This window comes from Oncorhynchus kisutch, linkage group LG7, assembly GCF_002021735.2.
Source record: "Oncorhynchus kisutch isolate 150728-3 linkage group LG7, Okis_V2, whole genome shotgun sequence".
NCBI lineage: Eukaryota > Metazoa > Chordata > Actinopteri > Salmoniformes > Salmonidae > Oncorhynchus > Oncorhynchus kisutch.
The window spans coordinates 23,795,961-23,814,590 of record NC_034180.2 but is presented as its reverse complement, the minus strand read 5'-3'; the positions used below and the strand labels follow the sequence as shown (position 1 = coordinate 23,814,590).

The following is an 18,630-nucleotide window of genomic DNA, read 5'->3' as shown; positions in this document are numbered from 1 at the left end:
TTGGTTAGAGATGATCCAATCGCTTATGAGTTGGTTTTGTACAATTCCCCTCATTTTGACATCAGCACAAACACCTTCTAGGATTGAATATTATATGCATCCTATCAATTGAAATGGCCAAGTTGGGTGCCATCAATGAACTTTATTTCTTAGACTTCAAATTGTCTTTCAATAAAATAATGTTGCAGGAATGCTTATCTGTTTCTTTCTAACAACAGAAACCATTTCAGAAAAATCTGAGATGGTGGATGTGGCTTGCTGAAATAAAATGGAAAGACCCAGATGGCAAATAGGAGTGTCAATATAGTCCGGTAACATCCTCAGTAATTCTCCATTCAAGTTGTCAGTACCAAGGGCCTCATTTATCTACGTGCATGCGCACAAAAAACACTTTAAACCTTGCGCGCGGCAGTTTTCCGCAAAGGTTTGTATTAGTAAACGTTGAACTTGATGGGAAAGTATGCGTATCTTCCACACAAATCTAAAAACATGCGTGCGCTTAACTACGAGAAAGCTTGATCAACTGTATTTCAAACCAAATTTCAAGCTTATTGTTCGTTTGGGGGATTTTTTTTTCTTTTTTTCCCACCTTTATTTAACCAGATAGGCTAGTTGAGAACAAGTTCTCATTTACAACTGCGACCTGGCCAAGATAAAGCAAAGCAGTGCGACACAAACAACAACACAGAGTTATGCATGGAATAAACAAACATACAGTCAATAATACAGTAGGAAAAAAAGTATATATACAGTGTGTGCAAATGAGGTAAGATAAGAGCGGTAAGGCAATAAATAGGCCATAGTGGCGAGGTAATTATGATATAGCAATTAAACATTGGAGTGATAGATGTGCAGAAGATGAATGTGCAAGTAGAGATACTGGGGTGCAAAGGAGCAAATAAATAAATAAATAAATACAGTATGGGGATGAGGTAGTTGGATGGGCTATTTACAGATGGGCTATTTACAGATGGGCTATGTACAGGTGCAATGATCTGTGAGCTGCTCTGACAGCTGGTGCTTGAAGTTAGTGAGGGAGATAAGAGTCTCCAGCTTCAGCGATTTTTGCAGTTCGTTCCAGTCATTGGAAGCAGAGAACTGGAAGGAAAAGCGGCCAATGTAGGAATTGGCTTTGGGGGTGACCAGTGAAATATACCTGCTGGAGCGCGTACTGCGTGTAGGTGCTGCTATGGTGACCAGTGAACTGATACAAGGCGGGGCTTTACCTAGCTAAGACTTGTAGATGCCCTGGATCCAGTGAGTTTGGCGACGAGTATGAAGCGAGGGCCAGCCAGCGAGAGCATACAGGTTGCAGTGGTGGGTAGTATATGGGGCTTTGGTGACAAAATGGATGGCACTGTGATAGACTGCATCCAATTAATTGAGTAGAGTGTTGGAGGCTATTTTGTAAATGACATCGCCCGAAGTCAAGAATCGGTAGGATAGTCAGTTTTACCAGGGTTCGTTTGGCAGCATGAGTGAAGGATGCTTTGTTGCGAAATAGAAAGCCAATTCTAGATTTAATTTTGGATTGGAGATGCTTAATGTGGGTCTGGAAGGAGAGTTTACAGTCTAACCAGACACCTAGGTACACCTAGTTGTCCACATATTCTAAGTCAGAACCGTCCAGAGTAGTGATACTGGACAGGCGGGCAGGTGCGGGCAGCGATCGGTTGAAGAGCATGCATTTAGTTTTACTTGCATTTAAGAGCAGTTGGAGGCCACGGAAGGAGTGTTGTATGGCATTGAAGCTTGTCTGGAGGTTAGTTAGCACAGTGTCCAAAGAAGGGCTAGAAGTATACAGAATGGTGTAGTCTGCGTAGAGGTGGATCAGAGAATCACCAGCAGGCCCTCCAATTTGACACACGGAACTCTATCAGAGAAGTATTTGGTGAACCAGGCTAGGCAGTCATTTGAGAAACCAAGGCTGTTGAGTCTGCCGATAAAAATGTGGTGATTGACAGAGTCGAAAGCCTTGGCCAGGTCGATGAATACGGCTGCACAGAATTGTCTCTTATCAATGGCAGTTATGATATCGTTTAGGACCTTGAGTGTGGCTGAGGTGCACCCATGACCAGCTCAGAAGCCAGATTGCATAGCGGAGAAGGTACGGTGGGATTCGAAATGGTCGGTGATCTGTTTGTCTGTCTGGCTTTCGAAGACTTTAGAAAGGCAGGGCAGGATGGATGTAGGTCTGTAGCAGTTTGGGTCTAGAGTGACACCCCCTTGAAGAGGGGGATGACCGCGGCAGCTTTCTAATTTTTGGGGATCTCAGATGATACGAAAGAGAGGTTGAACAGGCTAGTAATAGGTTGCAACAATTTTGGCAGATCATTTTAGAAAGAGAGGGTCCAGATTGTCTAGCCCGGCTGATTTGTAGGGGTCCAGATTTTGCAGCTCTTTGAGAACATTAGCTATCTGGATTTGGGAGAAAAAGTACCCAATTGTCATATTTGAGTAAAAGTAAAAATACCTCAATATGAAAATGACTCAAGTAAAAGTAAAATTAACCCTAAAATTGACCTTTTACTTAAGTAAAAGTCAAAGTATTTGGCTTTAAATATACGTAAGTATCAAAAGTAAATGTATAAATAATTTGAAATTCATTATATTAAGCAAACAAGACGGCACAATTTTCATATATATATATTTTTACCGATAGCCAGGGGCACACTCCAACACTCAGACATTATTTACATACGAAGCATTTGTGTTTAGTGAGTCCACTAGATCAGCGGCAGTAGAGATTACCAGGCATATTCAATTGATACATGCATGAATTGGACCATTTTCCTTTCCTGCTAAGCATTAAAAATGTAACGAGTGCTTTTGGGTGCCAGGGTGCCAAATGTATGGAGGAAAAAGCACATTATTTTCTTTAGGAATGTAGTCAAGTAAAAGTAGAAGTTGTCTTAACACCACTGGAATTATAATAATGGTAAACGAATAAAAATATTAAAACAGGGGCCTAATGATAAAACAGATGCATTTGCCATTGGTAAAGAGATCGCATTGCAGTATGTCGTCTATTTATTGGACTTTTATTCTATAGGCCTAAATCATAATCATATTACATGTAGCTCCTTTTCTGACATAACTTTAAATGATTCCCGCTACACAACAAATAGTAGGCTACCATTTATCAATCGCTCATTCAATAGCCAAGCATGCTTGACTGTATGGGTAGGCTACAGTATTGCTGTGCAATAGGATTAGGAGCACCGACATCATATCCTATTTCATGTCAGAGCTCACACCAAGGCAGGAGATAGAAACACAATAATGGATTGATAAACAAAATGGTGTGGACTGTAGCATTTACTTTTGAATTGTTCGAAATTGCGCGGTCAGTGTTTTGACACTCGCATTTTTTAGTTTTGGAAAAGTCACTGCGTCATTCTATCCACACCTCAACAGATATATGATCACATTTGCCATTGTCTTTTGTTTTTACTATCATGGCCCAGTTCCAACATCTTCAAATCATACAGCAAATGAGGATGTCATTGTCATTGAAAACATTTGTTCTCTGAGTATACAAATCCAGGTGAAGGTTAATCAGTGTAGATGAATGGGGGGAGACGGGTTAAAGGAGGATTTTTAAATATGGAGACAATTGACACATGGATTGTGTATGTGTGGCACACAGAGGCTGCATGGGTAAGATGAAGATTGAAGTGCTTTTGAACAGGGATTGGTAGTTGGTGCCCTGGTTGTGTGCACCGGTTGTGTCAAGAACTGCAAGCTTTTTCACGCTAAACAGTTTCCTGTGTGTATCAAGAATGATCCACCACCCAAATGACATCCAGCCAACTTGACACAACTGTGGGAAGCATTGGGGCCAGCATCCCTGTGGAACGCTTTTGACGTCTTGTAGAGTCCATGCCCTGATCAGTTGAGGCTGTTCTGAGGGCGAGGGGGGGGGGGGGGGGGTGCAACTCAATATTAAGAAGGTGTCCTTAATGTTTTGTACACTCAGTGTCTATGTTACTTGCGACAGTTTGCTAAATCAATAGAGGAAGAGGCGAAACGAGGGATAACTGGGCCCAAAATCATTCTTCTCCAGCAGGTGGAGTTTTTTTTACTTCACCAAGCGAGGAGTTTTTCTTCGGAGGTCAATGACAGTGTCGAATTTGGTTAACAAAAAATAGAATTGCTTATTTGCTACGTGTGTGTGGCTTATGTGATCAAATAGAAGTTTTGTAATGCTTAGGTTTTTACGAGTGTACTGATATAAGTAGGGCATTTAACATCCTGGCAACTTTGAGAAAAAACACTTTATATCAGAGTTGTGCCTGTTGTTCACATGCGTATCTGCCCTCTCATTGGCTAGAATGTTCTCACCTGCCTTCCATTGTTGAAGAAATGTATTTTCATCGTTACAGCGGCCACTAGATTATCTGGTCAATATAATGTAGAATCTGTGATGAATCCCAATAATTTATACATTCTACAATCTCCACCTATGCCAGAATTGTGTCAGAAATGTATTCACGGTTGATAAATGAGGGCCCAGGTGGTTTGTCATTATTGATAGACAACAATACATGTTTTTGCCTCATCCCCACTCACTTTACAGAATAAAACATTACAACGCTTGTCTTTCATAATTTGGTCAAGCATGCATGGTTATGAAGGTTGAGCTTGTTTTTGGCATGTCATGTCTAAATGTTCTAATCTTGCCAATGGAAAAAGTAATTCAAGTAGTTGGCAATATCAGAGGGTTTCGTGATGAATGAGCTGTGTTCGTCTTTTTGCCAAATTTTTTATCTAAGGTGCTCCAAAGTGTTTTAATATCATCCTTTATAGAATGTCTCTTTGTTTCCTAGTGTACTGTCTTCTTTTTTTTTGTTTATTCAATTTTATGCCAAACGGAAGGGAAGTAATGTGTCTGCAGTCAAAGCAGGTTCCGCTAAGGTTCCGTGTCTGAGCAGGCCTTATTAAATGATATGATTGCACAGACAGAACAATGAAAGGATGTGTGTGTGTGTTCACTGGATCTCCTGGCCTGTCCACGGGACATGCTGTTCTCTTCAGTCATCCACTGGATCTCCTGGCCTGTCCACGGGACATGCTGTTCTCTTCAGTCGTCCACTGGATATCCTGGCCTGTCCACGGGACATGCTGTTCTCTTCAGTCGTCCACTGGATATCCTGGCCTGTCCACGGGACATGCTGTTCTCTTCAGTCGTCCACTGGATCTCCTGGCCTCTACGCTAAGCTTTTGATACATTTTTTGTTTAGGAGACTAACTCCCACACACTGTGTACATAAAACACCGGGTAAATGGAGAGAAACATTTTGAGAGAAAGAAAAAATGACCAAGTTACACATCAAAGACTGTCCATCCAGTGTCTTTTACATAGAGAGTGCAGTGCACACCACCCTGTGGCCCATGCAGGAATTACTGCTGATGACTCCATGGATGTGCAATTTGATTTACTGTAGTATAATGTAGACTCTTAGGAGTTGCTCCTCTTTTATGTTGGAAACCACAACCCCTTTTGGTTTATTTAAAGAGGCAATCTGCGATTGATACATAAATGCTTTTATGCAGCCTTTGATTATTGAAGAATATAACGTATAAATCCCTCATGAGCTTAGTTCAACAGTCATACCCTATCAGAACCCAAAATATCAGCTTGTTTTACTATATAATGTAAGCAATTTTAAATAAACACTGAATAGCTTCAAAACATGGTTAAAGCTATAATTTTGATGTAATTGTATCCATATCTTTGTCTAGTGATTTGGGAGTGGTTACATTTCTCCATCCCTCAGCTGTTTACCAAAACAGTGGCTGGCGCTTTGTTGTTGTTTTGAACTGCAGATTGTCCCTCTAAGGCATTGTAACTTGAATATTCAGAGTTAACTTAAGTGGTGTGTTAATCATATGTTTCTCTCCCCTCCGTGCCCCCCCCCCCCCCCCCCCCAGACTCGCCTGGATGCTCTGACTGAAGTGGACGACTGTGGCCAGCTGACCATTAAGTGCAGTCAGGACTACTTCTCCCTGGACTGTGGCATCACAGCCTACGAGCTCAGCGACTACAGCCCCAGTGAGGACCAGGAGGGTACCAGGGGACCAGGCCAGGATCCCCGGTGTAGCTACCCCGGGCTGGAGAGAGACTTCCCAGAGCTCATCCAGAGTGTGGATCTGCTGACCATCACGGTCAAGCAGAACCAGAACCAAGGGGTCGTCCCAGAGCAGGAGGAGGAGGAGCCAGGGACCTCCATAGAGAGACTGAAAGACACACTCTGTAGCGGAGGAGAGGACAACAATCCTGCACCAGGAACCACAATGCACTGCGGCACGCCCCAGAACGAGAGCACTCTGCTCTCCAAGCGCCCACTCCAGGGCAGCGTGAGTAACGAGGTGTCCCCCACCCGGCCCTCCCTGCCGAAGAAGCCCATGTACCTGGAGGGAGAAGCTGAGACCAGCCTCAGCCTGAGGAGATCCACACTGCCTTCCTCTCTTCAGTTCCAGGCAGACCTGAGCCGGAGCACCCCCTCCCTCCTGGACCCTCCAGATCGCTCCAAGTTCTGGCTGGAGCTGGACGCTGTGTACCCCAGCAACGCCAGTCAGTCCTACAACAGCCTGCATGCAATGAATGACAGGAACCTGCAGGCCAGCAGACAGAGCGAGGCGGGACGGTACCAGAGACAGGGGGGCCCTGCTGGAGCTCACATCCCCCTGCAGAGGAGCTCCTCAGAGGCAGGGCGGGGAGGCCATTTCCCCCAAGACATCTCCCCCATCCCCATCCCCTTCTCAGGCACTGGAGAATGCAACAGGGACATGGATGATCCACAGACAGTCAGAGACACAAACAGCCCCTTACTTTCTCACATGAGGGGACCCTTGGACCACGAATCCCATGACGAGGCCTCCAGCGAGGACTCCAGTCCCCTCAAAAAAGCAGCAGACTGGATCAACCAGCGCCAGGGGCCCCGGGGGCCCAAGCGGCACCTCCAAGCCCAAGCCTTAGCCGAGGCTAGCCCTAACCCCAGCGAGGAGCGATGGTTTGGGTCAGATGAGTTCTTGGCTCTGCCCGCCCAGCTGAAGAAGACAGAGATGCTGGCTATGAAGCTGGAGACCCTGGCCAAAGCGCTGCCCCAGAGACCCGGCCACCGAGGACACCACGAGTCCATTCAGGATGTGGACGACTGGGAGCTGACTGAGGTCAACTCAGACTGGGAGGGCGAGGGCCCGGGCAGCCCCAACCTCCAACAGCCCTACAAGAGGCCCTTCCGGGTGGGGATGGGGCATTTCTCACCCACCTCGTCCAGCGACATGGCTCCGTCCCTGGATGAGAGCCTTGAGTCGGGCCCCCTCAGTGACCTACTGTCTGAGGACGAGGCCTGGAGCTCCGGGGAGAGTAGGATGAGAGACAACAACAGGGGCTGGAGCTCCGGGGAGACCAGAGGGAGCTCTACTGGCTCCAGAAGGGGAGACAGCAACAGGTTACTGCTGCAGCCCACCACCACTTCCATGGCCCCCCACATAGAGACACAGTGTAAACCCCTCATCCAACAGCTGCAGGATGACATCCAGCACCACGACAACCACCCAGACATATGGGGCAAGATAGAGGTAAGGAGAGACACAGCCTCTGTCACACACAGTTTTACTGCGATGCTGTTGTTTCAAGCATGGGTTATTCTATTACCTGACATTGACAGTAGATGGCTCCAACGTTCATGTATTCCCAAACTAGAAAGTGTTGCTAAATCCTTCCCGCTCATAATGATGGTGTCTAATATGAATTCAAATGTCAACACATATTGACCCATGTGGCTACGAAAAAAAGTCTGAAAATGCCTGCACTCACTACTGTAAGACGCTCTGGATAAGAGCGTCTGCTAAATTGCTGAGATGTAAAAAAATAAATAATAATAATAATATTCAAAGGTCAGTTGTTAAGTGACGGGTGCAGTATTGATGAAGTGATTTATGAACAGATCAGTCATTGCTGTCACCCTGCTTATGGTAAAATGACATTAGTACACAACATACAAGGAAAGGTTTCCTCCACCATCAGACAGAGGATTGAAGTTATTGGACAGTGTTTTAATACCTCCACATCAGAGGAGACGGTTTAACCTGCTTTTGAGGATCATTCAGCAAATTGTTGCCAAATAGAAAGCATGCTGCCTACCTGTATCTTCTGATCCTAGTCTGATATGTACATAATCAAAATAATCCAACTTGACAACAAAGCCAGCCAGCACATCAAAAGCTTCGTGATACACGCTGCTCTCTTGTCTCCTCTCTCCTCTCACATAGAGTAGCCTCGTAGAAACCACTAACCAGTGCCTTGCGACCTTCCTTCTCCCGCCTGCCTCTCATGTTAATGTCTCCCATCCAACGATGTAATTAGACCATTAGGTAAATAATGAAGAGCATGTAATCAAGTCTCTGAAGGAGCTGGGAGCTAATTGATGATTTGATGAGAGTAAGAGACCCAGGAAATCTGCAGGACAATATACTCAGAGAGAGAGAGAGAGAGAAGTAATGAGAGATAGGGGAGAGAGAGAGAGAGAAAGAGAGAGAGAGAGAGAGAGAGAGGGAAAAAAACGGAGAAAACTAGAATGCTATTTGGCCCTAAACAGAGAGTACACAGTGGCAGAATACCTGACCACTGTGACTGACCCAAAATGTAAGGAAACCTTTGACTACTGTATGTACAGACTCCGTAAGCATTGCTATTGAGAAAGGCCGCCGAAGGCAGACCTGGCTCTCAAGAGAAGACAGGCTATGTGCACACTGACCACAAAATGAGGTGGCACTTCCTAACCTTCTGCCAAATGTATGACCATATTAGAGACACATATTTCCCTCAGATTACACAGACCCACAAAGAATTCGAAAACAAATCCAATTTTGATAAGCTCCCATAGTGTGTCATCACAGCAGCAAGATTAGTGACCTGTTGCCACAAGAAAAGGGCAACCAGTGAAGAACAAACACCATTGTAAATACAACCTATATTTAAGTTTATTTATTTTACCTTTTGAACTTTAACTATTTGCACATCATTACAACACTGTAAATAGTCTTTATTCTTTTGGAACCTTTGTGAGTGTAATGTTTACTGTACATTTGTTTATATTTATTTCACTTTTGTTTATTATTTATTTCACTTGCTTTGGCAATGTTAACATATGTTTCCTATGCCAATAAATCCCCTTAAATTGAGAGAGACAGAGACAGACAGACAGACAGACAGACAGTATGAAAAGCGAGAGAGAGACTATTGAGTCATTCTTTAACACATGAGGGGCCCTCAATAGAGGCTGCTGCCTTTCAGAGATATTATATTCTCCTCTGTAGCCAGTGAACCTCAGCCCCGATGAGCCTCGGTCCTGAGTGACTCCATGGTATCCTGTTCATCACAGGTCTCTGCCATCACAGGGATGTCTGAATGCCATTTTCTCCACAGCCCTGGACAATGTCAATGTTGGTAGGGTTTAATACGAGCCAGCCTGTGAATCCTACCTGAACATAACTAGTACTGTATAATCCTTTAGTATTAACATTCTCCACAGTATATGATTGAAGTTATATTGAATGTTATCTGTAGTTTCAGTCGGGTCCAGTCGGTAGTTTCCCATGGTCTGTAGCTACTCTGCCATGTAAATACTCTGTGTCTCAAATGGCTCCCTATTCCCTATATGCTTCTGACCAGAGCATTACGGGCCCTGGTCAAAAGTAGTGCGCTACATAGGGAATAGGCTGCCATTTGGGACGCATTCTCAGTCTGTTGACTAGACGGTCTCTTCCTATTTATCTCCACTGTTAGTCAGTGAGTCACATAGTGAATTCTCTCCCGTTGGTAAAGCCTGATTAGCACAGTGGGGTTTTATTGCCACCTGCTGGCAGGAACTGAAAATTATGACTTTCTTCTCTTTGGGAAAAAAATATAGAATTCACACGTCGTCTCCTCTACAATGCCCACATATCAATAGAGCAACATGTTGTTGCATATATAATGCGTTCATTTTATGCATTGAAAAAAAGGAATTGACATCAAATGATGGTTATTATTATTCTGTAATGCATAACCCACTTTTTATCTTTCCATTGCTTATTACTGAGTGTTAGATGCTAAGGTTGCCACTTTGGCGAATACATAGGATTATATGTACAAGACAGTCAGACATCTCCATGGTTCATGTACAATCTGAGGATTAGCATATCCTCTCCTCCTTCTCCTCTCTGTATCAGGATGGAAGGCTGAGGCTGAGGCAGAAGCTGATACTGAGTCTGATGCTGAAAAAGAGGCAGCCAGGCTGGGGTTGTGAGGCTGGGACTGAGAGAGAAGTTAGGGCTGGGACTGAGAGAGAAGTTAGGGCTGGGACTGAGAGAGAAGTTAGGGCTGGGGCTGAGGCTGGGACTGAGAGAGAAGTTAGGGCTGGGACTGAGAGAGAAGTTAGGGCTGGGGCTGAGGCTGGGACTGAGAGAGAAGTTAGGGCTGGGACTGAGAGAGAAGTTAGGGCTGGGACTGAGAGAGAAGTTCGGGCTGGGGCTGAGGCTGGGACTGAGAGAGAAGTTAGGGCTGGGACTGAGAGAGAAGTTAGGGCTGGGACTGAGAGAGAAGTTAGGGCTGGGACTGAGGCTGGGACTGAGAGAGAAGTTAGGGCTGAGACTGAGAGAGAAGTTAGGGCTGGGACTGAGAGAGAAGTTAGGGCTGGGACTGAGGCTGGGACTGAGAGAGAAGTTAGGGCTGGGACTGAGAGAGAAGTTAGGGCTGGGACTGAGAGAGAAGTTAGGGCTGAGGCTGGGACTGAGAGAGAAGTTAGGGCTGGGACTGAGAGAGAAGTTACGGCTGGGACTGAGAGAGAAGTTAGGGCTGGGGCTGAGGCTGGGACTGTGAGAGAAGTTAGGGCTGGGGTTGAGGCTGGGACTGAGAGAGAAGTTAGGGCTGGGGCTGAGGCTGGGACTGAGGCTGGGACTGAGAGAGAAGTTAGGGCTGGGGCTGAGAGAGAAGTTAGGGCTGGGACTGAGAGAGAAGTTAGGGCTGGGGTTGAGGCTGGGACTGAGAGAGAAGTTAGGGCTGGGGTTGAGGCTGGGACTGAGAGAGAAGTTAGGGCTGGGGCTGAGGCTGGGACTGAGGCGGGGACTGAGAGAGAAGTTAGGGCTGGGGCTGAGAGAGAAGTTAGGGCTGGGGCTGAGAGAGAAGTTAGGGCTGGGGCTGAGAGAGAAGTTAGGGCTGGGACAGAGAGAGAAGTTAGGGCTGGGGCTGAGAGAGAAGTTAGGGCTGGGGTTGAGGCTGGGACAGAGAGAGAAGTTAGGGCTGGGGATGAGAGAGAAGTTAGGGCTGAGGCTGGGACTGAGAGAGAAGTTAGGGCTGGGGCTGAGGCTGGGACTGAGAAAGAAGTTAGGGCTGGGGTTGAGGCTGAGACTGAGAGAGAAGTTAGGACTGGGGCTGAGAGAGAAGTTAGGGCTGGGACTGAGGCTGGGACTGAGGCTGGGACTGAGAGAGAAGTTAGGGCTGGGGTTGAGGCTGGGACAGAGAGAGAAGTTAGGGCTGGGGATGAGAGAGAAGTTAGGGCTGAGGCTGGGACTGAGAGAGAAGTTAGGGCTGGGGCTGAGGCTGGGACTGAGAAAGAAGTTAGGGCTGGGGTTGAGGCTGAGACTGAGAGAGAAGTTAGGACTGGGGCTGAGAGAGAAGTTAGGGCTGGGACTGAGGCTGGGACTGAGAAAGAAGTTAGGGCTGGGGTTGAGGCTGGGACTGAGAGAGAAGTTAGGACTGGGGCTGAGAGAGAAGTTAGGCCTGGGACTGAGGCTGGGACAGAGAGAGAAGTTAGGGCTGGGGTTGTGAGTAGGGTTTGACCTATCCAGATTTTCATACCGTGATACCGTTTCTGTACCATACCGGGGTATACGTTATTACCGAATGTGCAAACAAGGGGTGCAATTTAAAACAAAATAATAGATGTACGTACAGTTGGAGTCTGAAGTTTACATACACCGTCACTAAAACTCATTTTTCAACCACTCCACAAATGTCTTGTTAATAAACTATAGTTTTGGCAAGTCGGATAGGACATCTACTTTGTGCATGACGCAAGTCATTTCTCTAACAATTGTTTACAGACAGATTATTTCACTTATAATTCACTGTATCACAATTCCAGTGGGTCAGAAGTCTACATACACTAAGTTGAATCTGCCTTTAAACAGCTTGGAAAATTCCAGAAAATGATGTCATGGCTTTAGAAGCTTCTAATAGGCTAATTGACATAATTTGAGTCAATTGGAGTTGTATCTGTGGATGTATTTCAAGGCCTACGTTCAAACTCAGTGCCTCTTTGCTTGACATCATGGGAAAATCAAAAGAAATCAGCCAAGACCTCAGAAAAAAATTGTAGACCTCCACAAGTCTGGTTCATCCTTGGGAGCAATTTCCGACCGCCTGAAGGTACCCCGTTCATCTGTACAAACAGTAGTACGCAAGTATAAACACCATGGGACCATGCAGCCGTCATACCACTCAGGTCTCCTAGAGATGAACGTACTTTGGTGCGATAAATGCAAATCAATCACAGAACAACAGCAAAGGACCTTGTGAAGATGCTGGAGAAAACAGGTACAAAAGTATCTATATCAATAGTAAAACGAGTCCTATATTGACATAACCTGAAAGGCCGCTCAGCAAGGAAGAAGTCACTGCTCCAAAACCGCCATAAAAAAGCCAGACTACGGTTTGCAACTGCACATGGGGACAAAGATCGTACTTTTTGGAGAAATGTCCTCTGGTCTGATGAAACAAAAATAGAACTGTTTGCCATAAAGACCATTGTTATGTTTGGAGGAAAAATGGGAGGCTTGCAAGCCAAAGAACATCATCCCAACCGTGAAGCACGGGGGTGGCAGCATCATGTTGTGGGGTTGGTGCACTTCACAAAGTAGATGGCATCATGAGGTAGGGAAATTATGTGGATATATTGAAGCAACATCTCAAGACATCAGTCTTAAAGTTAAAGCTTGGTCGCAAATGGGTCCAAATGGACAATGACCCCAAGCATACTTTCAAAGTTGTGGCAAAATGGCTTAAGGACAACAAAGTCAAGATATTAGAGTGGCCATCACAAAGCCCTGACCTCAAACCCTATAGAAAATCTGTGGGCAGAACTGAAAAAGTGAGCAAGGAGGCCTACAAACCTGACTCAGTTACACCAGCTCTGTCAGGAGGAATGGGCCAAAATTCACCCAACTTATTGTGGGAAGCTTGTGGAAGGCTACCCGAAACGTTTGACCCAAGTTTAACAATTGAATGGCAATGCTACCAAGTACTAATTGAGTGTAAGTACACTTCTGACCAACTGGGAATGTGATGAAAGAAATAAAAGCTGAAATAAATCATTCTCTCTACTATTATTCTGACATTTCACATTCTTAAAATAAAGTGGTGATCCTAACTGACCTAAGACAGGGAATTTTTTCTAGAATTGAATGTCAGGAATTGTGAAAAACTGAGTTGACATGTATTTGGCTTAGGTGTATGTAAACGTCCGACTTCAACTGTATGTAAGAATGCTGTTTATTGACTACAGCTCAGCATTCAACGCCATAGTACCCTCCAAGCTCATCATTAAGCTCGAGTCCCTGGGTCTGAACCCCACCCTGGGTCTGACCCCCACCCTGGGTCTGAACCCCGCCCTGTGGGGTGTATGAAAGGTGTATGTAAACTTCCGACTTCAACTGTATATAAAAAAAATTGGTGGAAGCACAAAACAATTTAGGCAACAGAGATGTTGATCCAGGAGGGGATTGAATATCTCTGCTGGAACCAAGAAGTTGGACATCTTGACATCTAGCCACTTACCTAGCAAGTCAGCCAACCAAATGCATAACAGGAGCCCTGAGATGGATATAATTAATTTGACATTAGATTTCTTATAGTTATATTTAACTATATTTAACTAGTTATAAGCATAGCACGCACCCCTGCAGTCCCTGAAAAATACTGTAGTTGTTTCGAAATACCCGGTATACGGTATAAATGGTATATTGCCCAAGGCTGAAGCTCAGACTGAGACAGAGGCTGATGCTGAGAGAGAGGCAGCCAGGCTGAGATTGGGGCTGTGAGGCTGGGAGAGAAGCTGAGGCTGAGAGAGAGGCAGCCAGGCTGGGGTTGGAGCTGTGAGGCTGTGAGAGAAGCTGAGGCTGTGAGGCTGAGCAAGAGGCATCCAGGCTGGGACTGAGAGAAATGCTGAGCCTGTGAGGCTGAGAGAGAGGCAGCCAGGCTGAGATTGGGGCTGTGAGGCTGGGAGAGAAGCTGAGGCTGTGAGGCTGAGTGAGAGACAGTCAGGCTGAGGTTGGGACTGTGAGGCTGGGGCTGAGGCTGGGACTGAGAGAAAAGCTGAGGCTGTGAGGCTGAGAGAGAGACAGCCAGGCTGAGATTGGAGCTGTGAGGCTGGGGCTGAGGCTGGGACTGAGAGAAAAGCAGAAGCTGTGAGGCTGAGAGAGAGGCAGCCAGGCTGAGGTTGGGGCTGTGAGACTGGGGCTGAGGCTGGGACTGAGAGAAAAGCTGAGGCTGTGAGGCTGAGAGAGAGACAGGCAGGCTGAGGTTGGGGCTGTGAGGCTGGGACTGAGAGAAAAGCTGAGGCTGTGAGGCTGAGAGAGAGGCAGCCAGGCTGAGGTTGGGGCTGTGAGGCTGGGGCTGAGGCTGGGACTGAGAGAAAAGCTAAGGCTGTGAGGCTGAGAGAGAGGCAGCCAGGCTGAGTTTGGGGCTGTGAGGCTGGGGCTGAGGCTGTGAGGCTGAGAGAGAGGCAGCCAGGCGCGCCACCTGAGATGATACGTGTCACACAGGGAGGTGATTGATTACATTAGCATGCGGGCCTCTGGAGATGACTTCATCCTCATGGCAACAGACAGCTGGCAGCTGAAGGTTCTACTGGGAGCGTCTCAGGGGCCTAGTCAAGTGTGACGCTCCTGACGAGCAGAGCCTTCCTTCCCTCCATCCTTCCTGTCTCTGTCTCTCTCTTCCTCTCTTCTTTTTTATCTCTCTCCTTTCTCCGCCTGTCTCTCTCTTTCTTTCTCTCTCTCTCTCTGCCTCTCTCTTTCCCTGGGAGAAGTTCGGAGGGGATAGATGGGAAGAGAAGGGATGTTGTTCATTCATGTTATTCATATGCTTTTCCTTCTGCCTGCCTGGCTGGCGCATTACACTGGCCCACAAACCCATTCTGTGACACGCTAGGCCCTGCCGTTAATGCTGTTGTGACCAGGGGCTGTGTATTCATCTTGGTTGAAAGCTTTACTGGTGGAGAGGGAGGATGAAAAGGAAACGCACATAATGTCCCTGTCCTGGGGGATTGTGTTCTAGTCTCAGTGTCTGTTGATTTCCATTGACTGGGACAATTCTGCTGTAATGTACCTATCTCACTGGCTAATATGTGCAGCTTACTGCTAGCCTACTGCACGCAGACAGGACATTCATGCAATGTATTTTTTTACATGAGAAAGAGAGAGGGAGAGAAATGCAAGAGAGAGAGAAATATGCAAGAGAGAGAGAGATGCAAGCGAAAGTGAGAGAGAGATGAGAGAGATACGAGAGCGAGAGATGCAAAAGAGAGAGAGAGAGAGAGAGAGAGAGAGAGAGAGAGAGAGAGAGAGAAGAAAAGCCTAAATGTGCAGTTTTGGCAGCCAAATATGTGTCCTCCTGCCACAACCTGAGGGACAGCCAGTGAAAAGTGCAAAGTAACATCGATAATATTTCCCATCTTGTTTTGTTTTGTCTTTCATACCACGTCATGTGTCTTCTCAGTCATGTTGACACTGGTCCACTACCATGGCTTGAATGTATTGTTGTTCTCATTAATATTGTTGTTGTAGTTGTTGTTAATGGTAATCCCATGTCCACTCCCATGTCCACTACTACTATTATTATTATAATTAAAATATATATATATTTTATATATAAATATATATTTTTATTTTTCGATATGTATACTTTGTCAATGTAAGTAATAATGAACTTGCCATGACAATAAAGTAAATTGAATTGAATTGAGAGAGATACGAGAGAGAGAGAGATACGAGAGAGAGAGAGAGACAGAGATGCAAGAGAGAGAGATATGAGAGAGAGAGAGATGCGAGAGAGAGAGATAGATACGAGAGAGAGAGAGATACGAGAGAGAGAGATAGGAGAGAGAGAGAGAGAGAGAGACAGAGATGCAAGAGAGAGAGAGATGCGAGAGAGGGAGATAGGAGAGAGAGAGATAGATACGAGAGAGAGAGATAGATATGATCGAGAGAGATGCGAGAGAGGGAGATGCGAGAGAGAGAGATAGATACGAGAGAGAGAGATAGATATGAGAGAGAGAGATAGATATGAGAGAGAGAGATAGATACGAGAGAGAGAGAGAGACAGAGATGCAAGAGAGAGAGATACGAGAGAGAGAGAGAGACAGAGATGCAAGAGAGAGAGATATGAGAGAGAGAGAGAGATGCGAGAGAGGGAGATGCGAGAGAGAGAGATAGATACGAGAGAGAGAGAGATACGAGAGAGAGAGAGAGATAGATACGAGAGAGAGAGAGAGAGAGACAGAGATGCAAGAGAGAGAGATACGAGAGAGAGAGAGATGCGAGAGAGAGGGAGAGAGAGACAGAGATGTGCGAGAGAGAAATATGCAAGAGGGAGGGAGTAAGAGAGAAGTATACAATAGAGGGGGAGGGATAGCGTTTGTTAGTGACTGAGATACTGTAGGTCCTGGGCTATGATCAGTCCCCACTACACTAACATCACCATCCAGGCCCTGCAATTTGGATGACACTGATGCTACACCCTATGTACCAGCCTGCCAGGACCCAGCCTCATCCTGCCTCAGACCCAGCCTCATCCTGCCTCAGACCCATACCCATCCTTCCTCAGCCCTAGCCTCATCCTGCCTCAGACCCAGCCTCATCCTGCCTCAGATCCAGCCCCATCCTGCCTCAGACCCAGCCCCATCCTTCCTCAGACCCAGCGCCATCCTGCCTCAGACCCAGCCCCATCCTGCCTCAGACCCAGCGCCATCCTGCCTCAGACCCAGCCCCATCCTGCCTCAGACCCAGCCCCATCCTGCCTCAGACCCAGCCCCATCCTGCCTCAGACCCAGCCCCATCCTGCCTCAGACCCAGCCCCATCCTGCCTCTGACCCAGCCCCATCCTGCCTCAGACCCAGCCCCATCCTGCCTCAGACCCAGCCCCATCCTGCCTCTGACCCAGCCATCCACAACCACATCAAAGCCTGTCTAAGAAGTCAGGTCCAAAAACGTCAATACTGGGTCTCTATCCGCGTCTGAAGAGAGGTCATTTATATCAATATCTTTGATTTTCATCACTGTCAAATAATGAGCAGGAGGCCTGCCATGGAGAGTGAGATAAATATAATCATATTGAATTCTGGGGTCATGAATGCAATTACTGAACACCACTCAATGAGTCAAGGTTTACTGCGTCTATACACCGTACACCAGGGGCTGTAGCACTGGATGAACAGATCTGAGGTAGTAATTACTGAAATACCACGCTAGTTACCGCCAGCGCCAGCGCCCGCCACAGTCCTTGTCTCTGTCCTTCTGCTCAGGGAGAGGAAAGGAATGCTAGGGAGGGAGGTGAAGAGAGACCGTTGTCAATCTGTGTTGGAATCAAGTCGCTTCCTTTCCTGGCCAGCGGATGGCAGTAGTCACACACCACACAGCAAGCCTCTCCTCCATCCTCCCCTCTTTGACTAAGCACCTCTAACTGATCAAGGGCAATGTTACTGACGGGAAATCTCCCCCATCAACCCGTTGTTTGTGTGTATAAACTGATGTGTATACCCTCAACTATCAAATGTTCTCCCTTTGAAATCAAGTTTTGCCCTTGAATCAATTCAACCCAATGTTGGTAGTTTTAACTCAAGAGGTGAAATATCACTAAACAACAACAGGACTGGAGTCGCTGCTGTAGATTGACTTTAGTGTCTGTGGATGTGGCATCACTGACAATCCTCCCTCTCTGTCTCTCTCTCTCTCTGTCTTTCTCTCTCTGTCTCTCTCTGTCTCTGTCTCTCTCGCTCTCTCTTTCTCTGTCTTTCTCTCTCTGTCTCTCTGTCTCTCTCTCTCTGTCTTTCTCTCTCTGTCTCTCTCTGTCTCTCTCGCTCTCTCTCTTTCTCTTTCTCTGTCTCTCTGTCTCTCTCTGTCTCTCTCGCTTTCTCTTTCTCTGTCTCTGTCTCTCTCTTTCTCTTTCTCTGTCTCTCTCTGTCTCTCTCTGTCTCTCTCGCTCTCTCTTTCTCTGTCTCTCTCTCTTTCTCTTTCTCTGTCTCTCTCTGTCTCTCTCTGTCTCGCTCGCTCTCTCGCTCTCTCGCTCTCTCTTTCTCTTTCTCTGTCTCTCTCTGTCTCTCTCTCTCTCTGTCTTTCTCTCTCTGTCTCTCTTTGTCTCTGTCTCTCTCTGTCTCTCTCACTCTCTCTTTCTCTGTCTCTCTCTGTCTCTCTCTGTCTCTCTCTGTCTCTATCTTTCTCTTTCTCTGTCTCTCTCTGTCTCTCTCTGTCTCTCGCTCTCTCTCTCTCTGTCTTTCTCTCTCTGTCTATCTCTGTCTCTCGCGCTTTCTCTTTCTCTCTCTCTGTCTCTTCGCTCCTCTCTTTCTCTGTCCTCTCTCTGTCTCT

The 18,630-nt window shown here is 46.4% G+C and overlaps 1 protein-coding gene across 1 annotated transcript in view; it reads left to right on the top strand.

Annotated features, from left to right (window-relative positions):
- The window catches only part of LOC109894815 (A-kinase anchor protein 6), a 180,977-nt gene that overhangs the window by 38,314 nt on the left and 124,033 nt on the right, over positions 1-18,630 (top strand). The window contains exons 4-5 of the mRNA XM_031828242.1: positions 5,935-7,618; positions 16,799-17,242. Of these exons, the coding sequence (XP_031684102.1) occupies positions 5,935-7,618; positions 16,799-17,242 (2,128 nt within the window). The remainder of the gene's footprint in view (positions 1-5,934; positions 7,619-16,798; positions 17,243-18,630) is intronic.